General features: G+C 35.5%; 1 protein-coding gene across 1 annotated transcript in view; it reads left to right on the forward strand.

Moving 5' to 3' along the window:
- Positions 1 to 15,012, forward strand: part of PPP4R2 (protein phosphatase 4 regulatory subunit 2) — a 31,561-nt gene that overhangs the window by 13,388 nt on the left and 3,161 nt on the right. The window contains exons 3-8 of the mRNA XM_064519211.1: positions 4,649 to 4,819; positions 9,959 to 10,052; positions 11,539 to 11,576; positions 13,414 to 13,488; positions 13,893 to 14,036; positions 14,608 to 14,876. Of these exons, the coding sequence (XP_064375281.1) occupies positions 4,649 to 4,819; positions 9,959 to 10,052; positions 11,539 to 11,576; positions 13,414 to 13,488; positions 13,893 to 14,036; positions 14,608 to 14,876 (791 nt within the window). The remainder of the gene's footprint in view (positions 1 to 4,648; positions 4,820 to 9,958; positions 10,053 to 11,538; positions 11,577 to 13,413; positions 13,489 to 13,892; positions 14,037 to 14,607; positions 14,877 to 15,012) is intronic.

Genomic DNA, 15,012 nt, shown 5'->3' on the forward strand with positions numbered 1-15,012 from the left:
CTGCACTTAACATACCACCCCTGTTTTCACATGTAAATATTCTTCTAGAATCTTGCTTTGTTTTTCTTAGTATTGGTTGTTGGGTCAGGTGCTGTCTGCTTACCTGTTTAATTTCTGTGAAACACAACTGAGTATCTTTAGACACTCATATCTTTCCATATTTTCCAATATGTTTCTGTTATCTTCCTAATTTTGTTTGGCTTAAATTGCAAGGGCAGGGACTGCATTCTGGTACAGTATTATAGTGTTAAACATTTTTTATACCTCATCTATATAGCATACTTATTAGCATATGTTAAACCAAAGCTATAGTATCACATGTTTAAATAATGTAATGCAGTATTAGGCCTTCCTATAAAAAGACAAACTAAACTGTTGCACTGTGTGTTAGCTTCCACACTTTTATCTGTCACTGGACTGTTAAACTTTTTTTTGAATTTTAAATTGTTGAGTTAAAGTGTCAGCTTTCAGATCACTCCTGGAAGAGTTTGAGATGTATAGTTCCGCTATATACAATAAATGTGTATCTATATAAGCTGCAGTTCTGGAAGCATGCTACTGTTGCTTATTTTCAACCACCCATTCCTGACTTCTTTCCTTGCTGGGTGCTTTTCATCTGATTAGTTTCCCTTTTGCCCCTAGTTTTCTGTATGTCAGTACAGAACATTTAGGTTGACATAAGGGAGGGGTGGTGTGGGAGCTGGTGGGAGGAAAGCGAGAGGACTCTTCCTTTTCACAGTAATGCCAGTTTATGATGATTTAGAGGATCTGTGACACTATAGGCTCATTAGGCCCAGGGAGTTGCCTTTGTATGGGTATAATTACACGGAATGACCCTGATATTGTAGTGAAAGATGCTTCAGATATACATAAAATTTATATAATTTCAAAGTTGTTCATTTTCTAAAATGAGAACATGCTGAACCAAAGCATCTTAAGATCAAACAGTGCTTTCAAGTATTGCTCCTGAAAGTATTTCTACTAAGCATACAGTGTTCACATAATTTTTTTATTTGTGAGTTGCTATAAAAGAACTTTTACTAGGTTGCTAGTATAAATTCAAGAACAACATGGTTTAGAAAACATTTTAACATGCGGTTAGAAAAGGCTGATTCTGTACAATACTGAGTGTCAAAAGCAGGTTTGCATGAAAAATCTATTCGGAAGAATGCATAGATAGTATTTTCTCCATGAAATTTCTTCAATTTGGTTTCTTCACAGAGCTTAAAGTATGTCAGTTATTTTCCAGTCTATAAAACTTAATAAGGTAGTGTATAAAACTGTATGGAAGAGTTGCCTTTCATTTCTGATAGGCTATTGAATTAGCTACAAAAAGTATTGACCGAACTTTGCTCAGTTTCAGTGTGTCCCATTTTGTAGTAAAGCAGCTGTATCGGAGATCTTGCACTCTAATACTAGGGGTGTTCTCAGGGAACTTGTGATAACAGCATGGGGAAAAGGGATCACTGCCTGCTAGATTCATGTGGAAGCAAAGGTGGGAAGGAGATACCTGAAGGATGGTGTGTGGAAGGTAGAGATCTTGGATAGTGATAGAAAAATGGGGTCTAAAACAGTAAGTGACCTGCATTATAGCCTCCAGAAACCTTCCTGCTTCTTCCTATCTTCCAGGAATCCACTGTGTTGCCACTGCAGGAATGAATTTTGCCTACATTGTTGAAGAGTCTGGAGCTGACTCTGCTTTTTGTGGTGCTAGCTACTAAGTGGCTAGTGTTCCCATGTAATTTACTATTATAGGGGTAAAGCTGTTAATCAGCATCCAGTTATATAGATCGGAAGAGCTTCAAGACCATCATCTAAATGGGGACATGCTTTAATGTTTAAATTACAACAGTGAGGTCAGGAAATCTATGCTCCGGCTGCATCAGTGACCTCTGTAACTTTGGAGCAGTTGCTTATGGTATGTTCACATTTTAACCACAGATGTAACTGCAGTTTGTACCACTTGCTTTTAACCAGTTAGCTTTCATTCTGCTCATCTTGTAGCCACTGCAGCAGGGAATTTGGCAGTGCTGGAAAAAACTGCTTGAGAACCTGAGTGTGAATACCCAGGCAGCAAGCCTGTCCTGAGCTCCCTACCACTGTAGCAACAGCTCGCTTAGTTCATTGTAAAGCTAGTGTGGCTGTGTCTGGGTTAACTGTTGTTGCACTTGTGACTGGGTAAGTTTATCCTTAAACTGTGTTGCTTCTGTTTGTAAGCTGGAACATGTCATCTAAAAGGCAGTTGTTTATCAAGTGTTTTGATGTACAGGACAAAAGATCCTTTTTATGTCCGTATTGCAGCCTTAAGAGGTGCAGGTTCTTAGCTTTTTTTATACTAATGAAAAACAAATGGATTTAGGTTGAATGACATTTTTTTTTCCAACATTTTGTAAAGTGGCAAAATGTTATGTTCATACAGCTTCAGCATTGTAAAGAAGGGCTGGTGGGGACTGCTTTGAGGCAGTAGATTTCCATTTTAAACCTTTATACTTGTCGATTTTGTTTTATTTCAGCAGCAAGTCACTGTGTTGATAGTGTATGAAAAGATAAGTGTTATTATTTAGCAAGAAATAAATATCAATGAAAATAAGGAACTGCTCAAGGCGGAAGTGTGAAAACTAATCTAAATGAGCTTCTAAAAAAGTATTTAGAAGAATAGCGGAATCCCTTTTCACTGGGCAACTAAAACTCTTGGGATGCTCTACGGGGAGTAATCTTACTCTGTTGTGGGGGTTATTTACTAGGTCTTGTCTGCATTTTGTGATGCGCTTATGTATTAAATCTGTGATTTGTTATGAAGGGTTTTGGTCTCATGGTTACAGCACTACAGAGTTGGATAGCTTTTTAATTTAACCTTTGTAGTAGTAATGCCTTGTATTGTACACTGGAAATGTTACGGTATTTTGCTTTGACAGTATAATGCTTATTGGAGCAGTGCTCCATTGAGACTTAATTATTCTGTTTAATCTGTCTATGCCATTTGCTTTTGGGACTTTATTTATTTCTTTTGTTTTTCTTTCTGTTTTTATTGTTATTCCTCTCTGTAGTGAAGTGGTCAGTGGTTTCTTAGAAGGGAGGTTTGCTTTCCTCTTTGAATTCCTTTGCCCAGTTCTTGCAGATTTTATCACTCCTTCATAACTGCAAAACTGCAACTTTTTGTATCTTCATTTTTGCCTTTAATAAAAGACCAAGGTTTCATGTTTAAAATTCTTTAAATAAATCTGAGCTGAACTTTTCCATTTTCATCTCATGTTTGTTTGAGACGAAGAAGAAAATTAAGGCAAAGATAACATGGCATTATTTTTCTGGCGAAGGTAGGTAGTATGACTTCATTGGTCTGCGGTTTCATGTTCGGTAACAGTGACGCTTGAGAACAGTGTGCAGGAAACAAACTTCTTCATTTTGGTGGGGAGTGCCCACATGTAGTTCAGTACACAAACATTTGTATCAGCCCAACAGAAGGTCAGGTGTTATGTAGGGCTAAAGAAAGTTGGGGCTGTATATGCTAGCATTACTCCCAAAGAAAAGCCTGTAGGAACACAGCCTTTGGCTAAATGGTATTGCTTTCAGTTAAAGGGCTATCCAGGGGTCCAGATCTTCTACTTGTGTGATTTGAATCCACTCATTCCAGATAACACGTTGTTGATAAAGGTCAAAGATAGTTTTCTCTTTCTCTGTTGTCAGTTTGTTGTTCTCCCTGTGTCTTTTTCTGTTTCTTTTCTAGCATCTCTGTCCTCTCTCTGTGAAAGCTGCATCAGCGTGGCTAGAATAAAATTGATAGTGACTGAACTAAATGAGTTGCTTTCATGTTTCTCTCTATGCTGCTGAAGAAGGGCACTAGCCAGAGGAGGCCCAGAATTGCTTCTGTGGAGCGATTGGTGTAGAAGGGCTTTTGCAGCAGTTTTCCAGCTTGTATATTGTATGTAGTTTAGGAGACCTGTTTTCTTGAAAACGTCAATGTATAGAAATTCTAATTAGGATAAACTTGAAGTTATAAGGCAAAAGGGTAATTTGGAACGATTTTCATAGATTACTTATTGTTTGGGAACGTTTTTCAGACGTCAAAAATGTTTTGGTCAACTACTCATTAGCAAGTGCTGACTGTGGTACAAAGTATATTTGCCTGCCTGAGGTATTCTCTTACAAAAGAATTGACAAGGATGAGTACATCCTTGTTCAATACTTTTTCAATACTATTCAATACTGTTAAGGTTCATGGATACGGAGCAGTTGATTACAGAAGGCCTTTTTAGTCAGGTTTCCTAACATAATACACAACATGAGTGCTGTGTGGTTTCCAGACTGAAACTCAGTGAAAACTTGAGGCTGTGTATAGGCTCACATGCAAATTGTATAGAATGTGTGTCTATTTGACACGCTTGAATTATGACCGGGTATTGGTTCCTTAAGGAACTGGCTTACCCAGTTGCTAATGGCAATTCACTTGTTTTAATATAGTTTTCCAATAATTATTTAAATAGCTATCATGCATTAAATTCAGGAAAAAATAATGCTGCACTGCTTGCCTTGTCTAACTTAAAATTGGCACATCAGTATGAATGTTATTCCACGAACAATAAAGTTATGCTGGTTTTCTGTGGTTTTAGGGCTGGCTTGCATATGCCTTAATTCTGTGTGTCTTATGCAGGGTTCAGTGGTCTCAGTTTAAAGGCTATTTTATTTTCAAACTGGAGAAAGTAATGGATGACTTCAGAACCTCAGCTCCTGAGCCAAGAGGCCCCCCCAATCCAAATGTGGAATATATTCCCTTTGAAGAGATGAAAGAGAGAATTCTGAAAATTGTCACTGGATTTAATGGGTATGTAACATTTTAAATCAAATCTCATTTGTTGCCTAAAATCAGGTTTGCAAATACATTTTCTCATTTTTAACCATGCTCTATCTCAGCATTTTCATTCAGCTTCCTTAAACAGATGAACAGAAGTGAATTTATACCTTGGAAATGCATTAAAATGGTTTTAGAGCTTTTGCTTTTATCTATGAATTAAAATGTTCATATCTTGTGACATGTCAGTCATTTCAGCTTTTGAAATATGTAGCTAGTTTTTCATTAATACCCATTAATGAAGCAAACTGGCACTGTAGCACTGTGTACACTTAGCAGTAAAGTAGATATTAAAGTCAGATTTGTTTCAAGATGTTTTGAGAAACCTAATTGAAAGACCTCTTTAGGCATTTAGTTTTTAATTTTTGTGACAGTTCAGTAGCTTTTGAAGAACTGATCCTGTGATAAACATGGTGCAACAAGGAGGCAAGATGTACCTGTTTTTGAATTGTTAAATTTTGCCAGATTAAAATTTATAGATCAAATGATGTTTACTAATTGAGAGACTTCTCATATTCAAACTATTACTTGTTGACTGTATCTTTTAGATTAAAGTGTATATCCTTTGTTGGTTTTGTAATTCTGGAAGTTTTGTTTTATTTTAAATAAAACTGACTTTTTGTCAAGGGTGTTTTTATTTTCCATACTTTTTAAATAGCTTGTATAATATTTTATTGTTTCTAAACTGGTTTACATATTTGCAATAAACTGAGTCGTTGCCTTACATACGGGTCTCAATGTTTTCTTGAGAGAGACTCACTCACAAGCTAAACAAAACGGTCAATAAATGGATGGAGCTTGCCTCCCTGTCACCCTCAAATTTCAGCTTTGGAGGTACTAGTAACACTTCCATAGAACCATATTTTGAAGTTAATAGTTTTTACTGTCATTATTCCATACAGCTTAATTTATGTGTGATATAAATGTCTCTTAAGTCAGGTCCGATTCCCTTAAGAAGCAGAAAGAAAGCCACTTAAAAGAATGTGAAATTCGGCCTGTTCTCTGCTACCCAATATTTGTACCTGCCTACTATACTGAAGGAATTTAATATAAACCTATATAAACCTATTCTTTATGCTTGAGTTATCTGTTCCTCACCCCACCCCCCTTTTTTGTTAATGCTTAGCTGTGCCCAACATTTGTTAAACTTCTCACGTGGGGACAGTTAATGAATGGGCTGCTGTTATCTCCTGTTGTTCCCAAGTGTACTAAACAAACCTCCAGGTTTGGAGCTTACTCTGCAGCTGTGCTGTTTTGATCTATTGCTGTAATGCTAAGGGAAGCCCTCGACTTCCTCATACTTTTAAGTGAACCACCCAGTCTTTGAGGAAGTAAACTGCCTACATTAGTTACCTTTAGGAAAATAATAAAGTGGCATGTTTCAGAATCTACGACTGCAGAATAGTTCATTTAGCAAATCCTACAACTCTTACAGTGAGGATCTGATTGCGAAAGCAGGTTTCAGTTTTTGTCATTGGATATACAGGCTTTTTATCATTTTGAGTTGTGAATGTCATTTCAGGGTAAGAGTGCAGAGAATGAAGCTACTTAATGTGACCTGATGTTTTTGCTGGTGTTTATTTAAAAAAAGTGAAGGAAAGGTTTCATTAAAATCAGCTTATTTTTTCACTACATCTGTTCTAAAAAAAATAAAAATAAAAGTGCCACAGAGGTGTAAAAAATAAAATAAAAGGATCACTCCTGTTTTGGATCATTCTAGATGAAGTACTTTTGAAAGAAAAATCAAACTGGTTGTTTTAAACTTACTGTATCTTATTTGACATTGTATAATATGGTTGCAGAGACAGATTCTCATGCTACATTTTAGAATTGCTTTAGGGTAGGAAGTTCTTGAAAGATTTGCCATTTTCTTAGCCTTTGCTAGTGAAGCAGAAAGTTCCAAGGTAAGTTAATTATGTATCTTAGATGACAGGATATTTCACAACATGAAGGAAATAGCCATATTTGTAACCATAATCCAAATTTTTGGTTACACACTTTGCAGTCTAGCTAGTTTTTGTTTTCTGTATTTCATCAGTATCACATTCAAAATTAATGGCACATTCAGATGTGCCATTTTGAACAGAACTTGGTATTTAATTTGCAACCACTGGGTTTAGAAGGATATGAAGCTTATAGTGATACATATCTCTCTCTCTCTCTCTCTCTCTCTTTTTTTTTTTTTGGTATAATTTAATATGACTATATCTAGTTTTCCCCAGATATCTCTTGAATCCTGTCCATGTGACAGATTTTTGGTTTGTAAGTTATTCTGAACAGTAGTGCTAGGAGGTATAGTTGTGAGTGTTTTCATTAGGGAATTTTGACTAGTCACTTTAACAAAGCAGGTTAGGTCTCGGCATGCAGTTCATTTGCTGAACTTATTAAATACATTTGTAAAAATTTCAACAGTTCAGTTCTAATACTACACAAACAAACTTTTGAATTGTTGTCCATACATAGATTTACACCAATTTCAGTTACTTTTATTTAAAATCACATTATTAAACTATTTTAAAATTATGGTTTTATACAAAAAAATTCATGATTAACTAGAGGTGAAGTTAGCTGTTGGATTTTGCTAACTAAAAAACATTTACAAATGTTGAACAAAATACATGCAGAGGAGGTGATCTTGTGACACTTGGTGCCATCTACTGCTCAGTAAACAATGTTCAGTTTAATATAGGACGCTTTGGTGGGAAGCAAACTGGTTTTAGCAGTTGTCTAAATTTTTTATAGCTGAGAGTAAAATAGGTTAGATACAACTGCAAATTGTCCAGGCAATGATTCTCCAGAATGTTTCTTACATTTGGCTGATGAAAATTAATTTAAAATTCTGTGTATTTTTGTTTCCATGAAATAATTTGATTTTGAATGGACAGATTAAGCTGTTATAACTTTTAAAGGACTCTTTAATTAGGGACTTCTCAGTCCAAAAGCAAAATGCTCATCAGTGAGAACCAATAGACACAATTTGTGCTGTACCTATGTGGAAGAGTTAAGAGATCAAGTAAATTCTTGTATGTGGCCGCACCTTATATAGTTGGGGATTTGGGGAAAAGCAGGCACTGCATAAAGGCTGAGCATCATGAAGAATTTGGGTACTGCAAAGATAATTGTTTTACCAAAAGTTACAAAGACAGCAGCAATACCTGATTGATATTAGGGAAGCTCTAGTCAAATAAACAGTGAGACCACTTCTTGTAATAAACTGAATTAAAAGGAACATTTGTTCCTGGTTTGTTCTTGTTCATTCATATCAGACTTTGAGTTGGGAGGGGTGTGGAGGGGGCTACTTCTTTTTGAATGAAAACAGAGAGGTAAAACTTTTTGCCTGTGCATCAAAATATTTAGCAGTTTCTGCCTTTTGGTTTACTTCCTTTAAGCAAGAGCATGTCATAACGAATGTTTTAGAAATACTGTTGTCCTCATGTAGCATTACTTTTTCAAGTATTTAATGTATTTAATACTTCATCAGCCGTATTCTAACTCTCCACAGCTGATCGATGGAGATTAACTAGACCATCTTTCTATTCTTAGAAGTCAAGATAAATTGGAATCTTGTAGTTCAGGGTGAATGGCAATGGAAGGCATGAACTAAAAAAACAAACCAAACCAAAAAGATACCCCAGGGTAAACGCAATGTACCATCTGTTTTTTCAGGTAGCTGTGTTGGAACTAGGCTTAAGGATCTCTCTTAGGTTGTTGTATTGTAGCACACCTCCTTATTGTCTTCAAGTTGAGGATTATAACTTCCACAGTAACATAATATACAGACAAATCTGAAAAATATAATTGAATTGTTGCCACTTGGTCACTTCTTATTTCTGCTTACTGCTCACATTTAGTTAAAGTGAGCTCTCATGTAGTATGATTAATCTTAGCTATACTGACATGTTTTCACTGAACTAGTCGTAGATCTGCACATCTTAAAAAATGTGGGTTTTTTAGCTAACAGTATAGGCTTAATATATTGTGTACTTAGCTGAGTTCCTTATAAAGTAATAAAAGTTGAGTTATAAAAAAATCACAGTTTAGGACTTGGGTTATGTATATACATGTATATGTATGTCTGTGTTGCTCTGCATTTGGTGTATTGGTTATATTCCCAATCCAGAACTGATTCTTAAGTTTCATATTGTATCAGATACTCTTTTTAGATCTATTTTTGTAATGTTAATGGTTTCAACCTCAAAGAGTCAACTGTAAAAATCTGTAAATGTTCATTATTTTATTAAAATAACTTTAAAGGTATGATTTCATTATTGTGTCAAAAGTCACAAATTTGTTGAATTTTGACATTGTATATGAATTTGCAGTGAAAGTGTATACCATCTCAGGTAACTCTGGTAAATGTATGTAAAGTATTGCTTTTTTGAAATTTCAGTTTCTCAGTCGTATTTAAATAGAGATGAAATTGAGTGTGGAATTGCCAGATAGAAAACAGAATGTGTGAACATGATGTTTGTGGCTCTGTGGATGTATGTGTATTTATATATCTTACTCTAATTATTATTTTTGCTAAGGTGTTCCTTCATAGATAAGTATACTGTCTAATTATGACAAGATATAGTATTTGTAACCGTTAAACTTTAATGGTTCTACTAATTCCAACATATAATGCTTTTTCTGTAAATGTATTTTGTAAAACATGAAATAAACTACAAACTGAGAATTTTTTTAGATCTAGTGTGTGAGAGTCTTAAATTTATTTTGAATCACTTATCATTGCTGTTCTATATATTTGAATTATCTAATAAATACAGTCTTAAACTATTTTACTGTTGATCTGATTTCTGAACTTAAATACCACTTGCCTTTTCATTGCTTTAATGAATTACTTGACTTGTGGGATGATGCATTTAGGATTCTATTTTAAGTTTTGTTGTGGATGATCTATTGCACAAAAGACAATCCTTTGTCATCTCAGTGTATGGAATGAGGGAAATACCGCTCTAAGTTACTACCCTCTATTAGTAATGCTAACAAATTTGAATACTGCTTTCTTTCTATCCTCTCAGTAATGGGGGAAAGCAATAACATTATTGCTTCCTAGCAGTCTTACTCATTAAAATTGAATTAAATTGTTATAAATCTATTTCATTGCAGCATCCCCTTCACTATTCAGCGACTCTGTGAGTTGCTGACAGATCCTAGGAGGAATTACACAGGAACAGACAAATTTCTAAGAGGTGTGGAAAAGGTACGTATTTTTCTGAGAGAGAACGGAGCTAAATAGAATCACAATTAACATTTAAATAATTTCTCAGTTACTCCCAAAGATCTGTTTATTTCATTATGGCTCTAATAGCTCTTCTGTTTGTATTAGTTCATTTCATATCTTTACAAAAAGCAGTTTTAAAATAACTTAAGACATGAAAGTAAGTTTCAGAGGTAAGGCTATTGTGGTTCTTAATTATTGTGCAGTACTTGAAACTGAAATTTCTGGAGGGTATATTGTCATTCTTTATATTGAGTCCTCACCAGAAATGATCAAATACTCAGTTGAAACATTGTGAATTATTTGATCAGGGTATTTTCTTTCTCATTTGGGTTCAGATCAGGTCCAGAAGGTGAGGGAAGAGATGCTCTCTCTACCTCCCCCCCAAATGCTTTCTGTTTCAGTAGTTAGATCCTCTTTGGTAGAGGAATATATCTTTATAAAAGCATACAGATCTCATTTAATGGTATTTTACAGCATATATTCAGAATGTAGAGTCTTTCAAGAGCCAGTATCAGACTTTCAGGATGTGATTCCACGTAAGATTTTCTTAGTGGCGGAATTAGATTAAGAGGTCCGTACTTGGTCTATGCAATTAAAGAAGAGTTTGCTTTTAACCAGAAATGTTTTCACGGATCCAATATATAGTGTGGCCCCACAATCAGATGTACTGCTGCAAATTAAGACGGGAAGGGAGGTGCTCAGTAACAAGTGGTGAGACAGAGTCTTCATAAAGCCAAAATGAGATTTGTGGGATCCCATCTCATGTTTTGTTGACAGCCCTCATTAAAGTTAGTCTGAATTAATTTAGCTGGGCCTGCAAAAAAAGGCCCTTGGTATAATTTGTGTAAGCATTAATATGGAAAGAGAAACCTACAGACCTAATTTTTAAGCTCAGTTTTTAGATGTTAAAATTGATGATGTTTGTAGTGTCATTCAAGAGGGAGAGGTAGCTATGCAAAACATCTTGAATTCATTATTATTTCTGCCCTTTGTTTATGCAGTCAGAATCATTTATACAGTTGAAATATGGCTGTGCCAAAAATAGATAAGTGCTCACCTATTTTTTTGAATCCAGGACCCATACATACAAATAGAGCATTTCTTCAGCATTTCAGAATGTCTTCAGCATTTCAGAAGTTTTTCAGCATTTCACAATATTTTTCTTTGCTTTGCAAAGATTCTTTAATGAGAAACTATAAACACTTGAGCCTGAGATTTAATGTGCTTGTCTAGTTTTGATACTAAACTGCTTACGGAAATATTGGCTTTAAGTGTATTTATGGCCCAACCCTGTAAAGAGCCAAGACACTTTATTCCCGATCTGCTGATAGCTTTCAGCTACCTTTTCTTCAGAGACACTTTAACAGATATGACTAAAGTCTTGTAACCCTTTAAATTTTGGGGTGTTTGTCAGGAGCAGAAGTTTCTGTTTCTGAACTTGTAATGTGTTGTTTGTGTGTTGCAGAATGTCATGGTTGTCAGCTGTGTATATCCATCTTCAGAGTAAGTATAGTCTTCAGGTTCCTGGAACTTTAAGATTATATTAGTATGTATGTCTAATATATTACTCTTGCTGGAGGTAGTTGTATCCAAAAATAAGACATGCACAGTGCAATTTTCAGTATCACTACTTCAGTCAACAGTAGTGATAGTGGCCTGCAAGTGGTGTTACATGTAGTAATTTGAAATGACCAAGCAGCTTTGGAATTCAGATATATGGCACAGTTCATGATTATCCCCAAATTTAGCCATTGGTTTATACCACAGCTAGGTGTTGGATAAAATACATGTGATTTTTTTTAAATTGCTAATGTTAAAATGGCATAATTTTCACATCCATATGAGACTTTTCAGCCATGGTTCCCTGTTGGAGAAATTAAATTTCCTATTAAAAAAAAGAAAATACTCTTTGACATTCAGTGCAATTGCTGAGCAGGCTGGAAAAGGAGGCACGTTTGGTTAGGTTGGGTTATTTAATTTTTTTCATCTTTTAGCACTTTGAAATTAGATATATGAAATGACAACTGAAGGATTGCATCCTTCCATCCATTTATCACTGGGCTGTTTCAAATAAGTTTCCACATCTCCCAGTGTGTATTTTCTGGGTTTCCCCTGTATAAAGTAGCTTCATCGTGCCTCCTTGATGTGTTATGCAGCTCCATATAATAAACAGGTTAGGCTGTAATCACATCTGCTCATCATGCTGTGTAGTGTCCAATTAGATGGAAGCTAACTGTTCCGAATAACAATCTGTGTAGATTTCTCTGATGGGTATCCACTTGACTGCTCAGTGTGCTTCCTCCCTTCGCTAGTGTGGCTTAATTCAGGGGGTAATAGCAGCAAGCCTGATTAAAGATAGTTCAGATATTTTTATCTGTGCAGCAGTCATACCAGCATAAATATACCCTATTGCTTAGGCCATCAGGCATATGGATTTAACTAATGTAAAGCAATTACTAACCTTGTCTAGTTGAGGCGCTGACTTCAGGTTTTTTTCTGCCATAGTAGCAGTTAAGCTAGACACTAAGTCCACAGGATGGATACCCTTCAATATCAGTTGTGCTGTAAATTTATATCCTAGCCCATTTCCCAGTGTAACATTTATGTAGAAAACCCCTGGAGAACTAGCTGTGGGGGTGAGAAAAACATCATCTTAATATATGCAAGTATCTGAAAGGGGGGAAGGGGATTTGATTTGCTATTTTAGGTTAGGGTAGACCCTTAGTTCTTGAGGAACAGGTTTCAAGGCATTGCATTGGTCTGTCTGTCTTAATGTGCAGAAGGAACTCTCTCTGGATCAGAAATTCTTTGTCAAAATGATAACATGAATTTAATTCTTCCATCTTACCATAAAATAATGGGTTAATACTGATAGGTATTCTTTTCAGAAGGCTGAATAGCATGCATTCTTTCCTTAGAACAAATCTAAGCCCCAATCTAGCAAACACTTGAATGTACTCTCGTTTTTAAGCATGTGAGTTGTACACTCGATCACTGCTTTTTATTTTAAAAATATGCAGATATTAATAGAAGTAATGCCAGTAACAGAGCACTTCATTGGACAATTTTTAAGCCAATTTGATGCAAAAGAAATGTACCCTCAGTTCGTTTTGCAGAACGTGAAGAAAAACTTCTGCTTCAGAAAGCCCACCTCCCATATTAACTGGAATAATATTTAATGAGATACTGTCACTCTCAAACCCTGCCTATGATAGCTTAATTCTATTTCTCACTATTTGTTTGGAAAATGTGATGTTTTTCTATGCCAACAAGTTTAAGAAAGTAATTTAACTTGCTTTATTCATTACCTTCTAACTGTTGTATTTTAATTTCTTTTTAGGAAAAATAATTCCAATAGTTTAAATCGGATGAATGGTGTTATGTTCCCAGGTAATTCACCAGGTTACTCTGAGAGGTAAGTTTAGCTTCACGAGTTAACTTTTTTTTTGGATAAAAGCAAGGTGGTTTTGGATATAGCTGGCTCAGATCCCTTTTCTTTATCTATTCTGATCCCAAATAGGTAGCCTCAAAAATGTGTCCCAACATAGAATATTGGTGAAGGTAGGGAAGAGGAGTGGTGAGGATATACCCCATTTGATTTTTGTAACCTTGATCTTTTTGTAACATTGGTATTTTAAGTTACTTGGTTGTTTCTTTTTAACGTTTTTTATGATAACGTGCAATTTGGAGGTAAGGAATTTTATACAATGTAAAATACCAAAGTAAATAAATATTTTCATGATCTTTTAAAACTAGGATATAGCTACTTACTGTCTTACAGGAACAAAGTACTAAAAGAATGGGTTAATTTTTTTTAAGATCTAATATAAATGGCCCTGGAACTCCCAGACCGGTAAATCGACCGAAGGTTTCCTTGTCAACTCCTATGACAACAAACGGTTTGCCAGACAGTGTGGAACATAAAGAAACAAACTTGCAGCAAACAGAAGAAAAAAAAAACAGGTTTGAGGAGTAATGCGTTTTGAGTTTTTATTATTCTTACCTTTTTTCATTTACTAAAATATTTTAAAAGGGAATTGTCTTCTAAAGTATGTGTAATTAAGCCTTAACAGAAGAATATCTGCAGAAGGATTAGATGTGTACTTATTGCTGTTTGTGCTGTCTAGATAACTGCCAGCTCAAGCTTGTACAGTTGCAGTAACCCACCTCGTAAGTGTATGGGATATGTAGTAAAAATGAAGGGCGATTAATGGAGTTCAGAAACCCAAGATTACCATATTTGTGCCAGGATGTTAAACTAAACACAGATGTGACATTTCATAAATCATAAGCATTTGTCTGTAATTTAGACCCACAAGAGTATCCTGATCACTCTGCGTTTTCATAAACAACCAGATGAAGGGGAGGAGTGATGTGTTTCAGGGTTTTGTTATGTAGTGACTGAATTGAGTTTTACTGTTGTCTCTCGTAGAGTATTTAATTTGAAATAGCTACCTTAAAAACAAAAAAGAAGTGGAATAAATATGGAATATTTTTATTCAGTAAAAATCATAACTGCTTTTGTTGTTTATAGTGAATCACCAGCATCTGATTCAGAAGGTGCTCAAAGCAGTCCAGTAAAGAATAAGCACTCTGAAGATGATCCTGTAGAAGCAGAAGGACATGAGGTAAAAAGACTTAAATTTGACAAAGAAGGGGAAGCCAGAGATGCACCTAACCAAACTGCCACCAGTGAAGTTTCTTTAGGCATGGGGGAAGAGACAGAAACATCCTCTACATCTCAGGATAAGGAAAAAGATGCTGCTTCTGCCAGACAGCACTGTACAGAGGAAGAGGAGGAAGGTATTTCAGATTTTTCATTATCTGTGCTCTGTGCATTTTCCTAAAAGTGGGGATTTTCTTTGCTGGAGGCCAGTGCTGTTAAGATTGCTGAATGTCTCCTGCTGTGCATGAGGGTGAACTGCTAAATCCTGATCCA

Source organism: Dromaius novaehollandiae, chromosome 12 (assembly GCF_036370855.1).
Source record: "Dromaius novaehollandiae isolate bDroNov1 chromosome 12, bDroNov1.hap1, whole genome shotgun sequence".
Taxonomy (NCBI): Eukaryota; Metazoa; Chordata; class Aves; order Casuariiformes; family Dromaiidae; genus Dromaius; species Dromaius novaehollandiae.